This window comes from Lactuca serriola, chromosome 8 (assembly GCF_051521515.1).
Source record: "Lactuca serriola cultivar US96UC23 chromosome 8, Lser_US96UC23_V15, whole genome shotgun sequence".
Taxonomy (NCBI): Eukaryota; Viridiplantae; Streptophyta; class Magnoliopsida; order Asterales; family Asteraceae; genus Lactuca; species Lactuca serriola.
Genome location: NC_136415.1, coordinates 242163762 through 242165023, shown reverse-complemented (window position 1 = coordinate 242165023; position 1262 = coordinate 242163762). Strand labels below are relative to the sequence as shown.

At 49.4% G+C, this 1262-nt stretch overlaps 1 protein-coding gene across 1 annotated transcript; it reads left to right on the top strand.

Moving 5' to 3' along the window:
* The first annotated feature begins 384 nt into the window (after nucleotides 1–384).
* Nucleotides 385–954, top strand: LOC145067971 (uncharacterized). The gene is made up of 2 exons (XM_079014985.1): nucleotides 385–451; nucleotides 521–954. Exons 1-2 carry the CDS (start codon nucleotides 385–387, stop codon nucleotides 952–954), a joined length of 501 nt encoding a protein of 166 aa, XP_078871111.1.
* Nucleotides 955–1262: the final 308 nt, after the last annotated feature.

The window sequence follows — 1262 nt, the reverse complement described above, 5'->3', positions numbered from 1 at the left end:
TTTAGAGATGGAGAGGAAGAGGAAACCAGAGGGGGTTCAGTCAGGAGGGTCAGGCAAGAAGCCCAAGGTGTCAGATCATAGATCTCGAAGCCAGAAAAGCTACGGTCGTTGTGGCAAATGCAGTAGGATGCACATTGGGGGAGGGGGGCGTGAAAGGCAAGGAGTTCGGGCTGCTACAAGTGTGGCCAAACTGTTCATATGAGTCAAGATTTCACAGCCACCACCACCACCACGAAAGCAGTAGACCTGATTTGATTTTAGTGCAATCAGAGGGGACACAAGTAGTCCTTGTGCCCAAGATTAGCAGCATCAGGGAAGGTGGTAGCACCTTCTCCTGCCACATTGAGGATTACAGATGGCCGACAGGGCCGGGCTGAGGCGCCTATGGCGCGGAGCAGGAATTTTCAGCTTACTACAGAGGAGGCACGAGCAGATCCCGACGTGGTGAAGGGTATGTATTTTTTTTTCTTGTCTATGTACTTGCTATTGTTTATTAATCATGTTTATGTATTTTTTATAGAGTCGTTCGTAGTGAACGAAATTTCATCCATGGTATTGTTCGATTCAGGGGCTAGCCTGTCGTTTGCATCACTTGCGCTCAGCAAGCGATTTAGCGGGACTCCAGGAGAGCTGGATTTCCCACTTGATGTTGAGATAGCCGATGATAGGACCGTCAGGGTCGCGAGATTTTATAGAGGATGTACACTACGCATGTTTGATGAACAGTTCTCAGTGGATTTGGTTCCTATTCCACTGCGAGGGAATAAGGCTATAGTGGGTAAGGATTGGTTGAGTTCGAATGGGAAAGTGATAGATTATGAGCTGCAGTTAGTGAGGGTTCGCACTCCCAGTGGGGGAGAGATTGTTATTCCGGGCGAAAGACCACAACGCGGGCTGATTCTTTGTTCAGCAGCGAGAGCGAGGCACTACTTTGAGCAGGGTTGTGCAAGATAAGTTGCCTATGTCATGGATACCCGGAATAAAGGTAAGTTGATGGGCGATGATGTACCGGTAGTGAGAGAGTACCCGGATGTATTCCCGGAGGATTTGCCTAGGGTACCTCTGGAGAGATAGGTTGAGTTCCGGATTCACCTGGTCCCTGGTGTGGCTCCGATAGCCAAGGCACCATATTGGTTGGCTCCTCCAGGGATGAAGGAGTTGTCTACATAGCTGCAAGAGCTGCTAGACAAGGGTTTTATCTGGCCAAGCAGTTCTCCATGGGGAGCCCCGATACTGTTTGTGAAGAAGAAAGATGGATCGCA

Coding starts and splice junctions, on each gene's coding strand:
- LOC145067971 (XM_079014985.1), top strand. CDS start 385: ATGGCGCGGAGCAGGAATTTTCAGCTTACTACAGAGGAGGCACGAGCA. Junction 452..520: donor AGATCCCGACGTGGTGAAGG/GTATGTATTTTT, acceptor TATTTTTTATAG/AGTCGTTCGTAGTGAACGAA.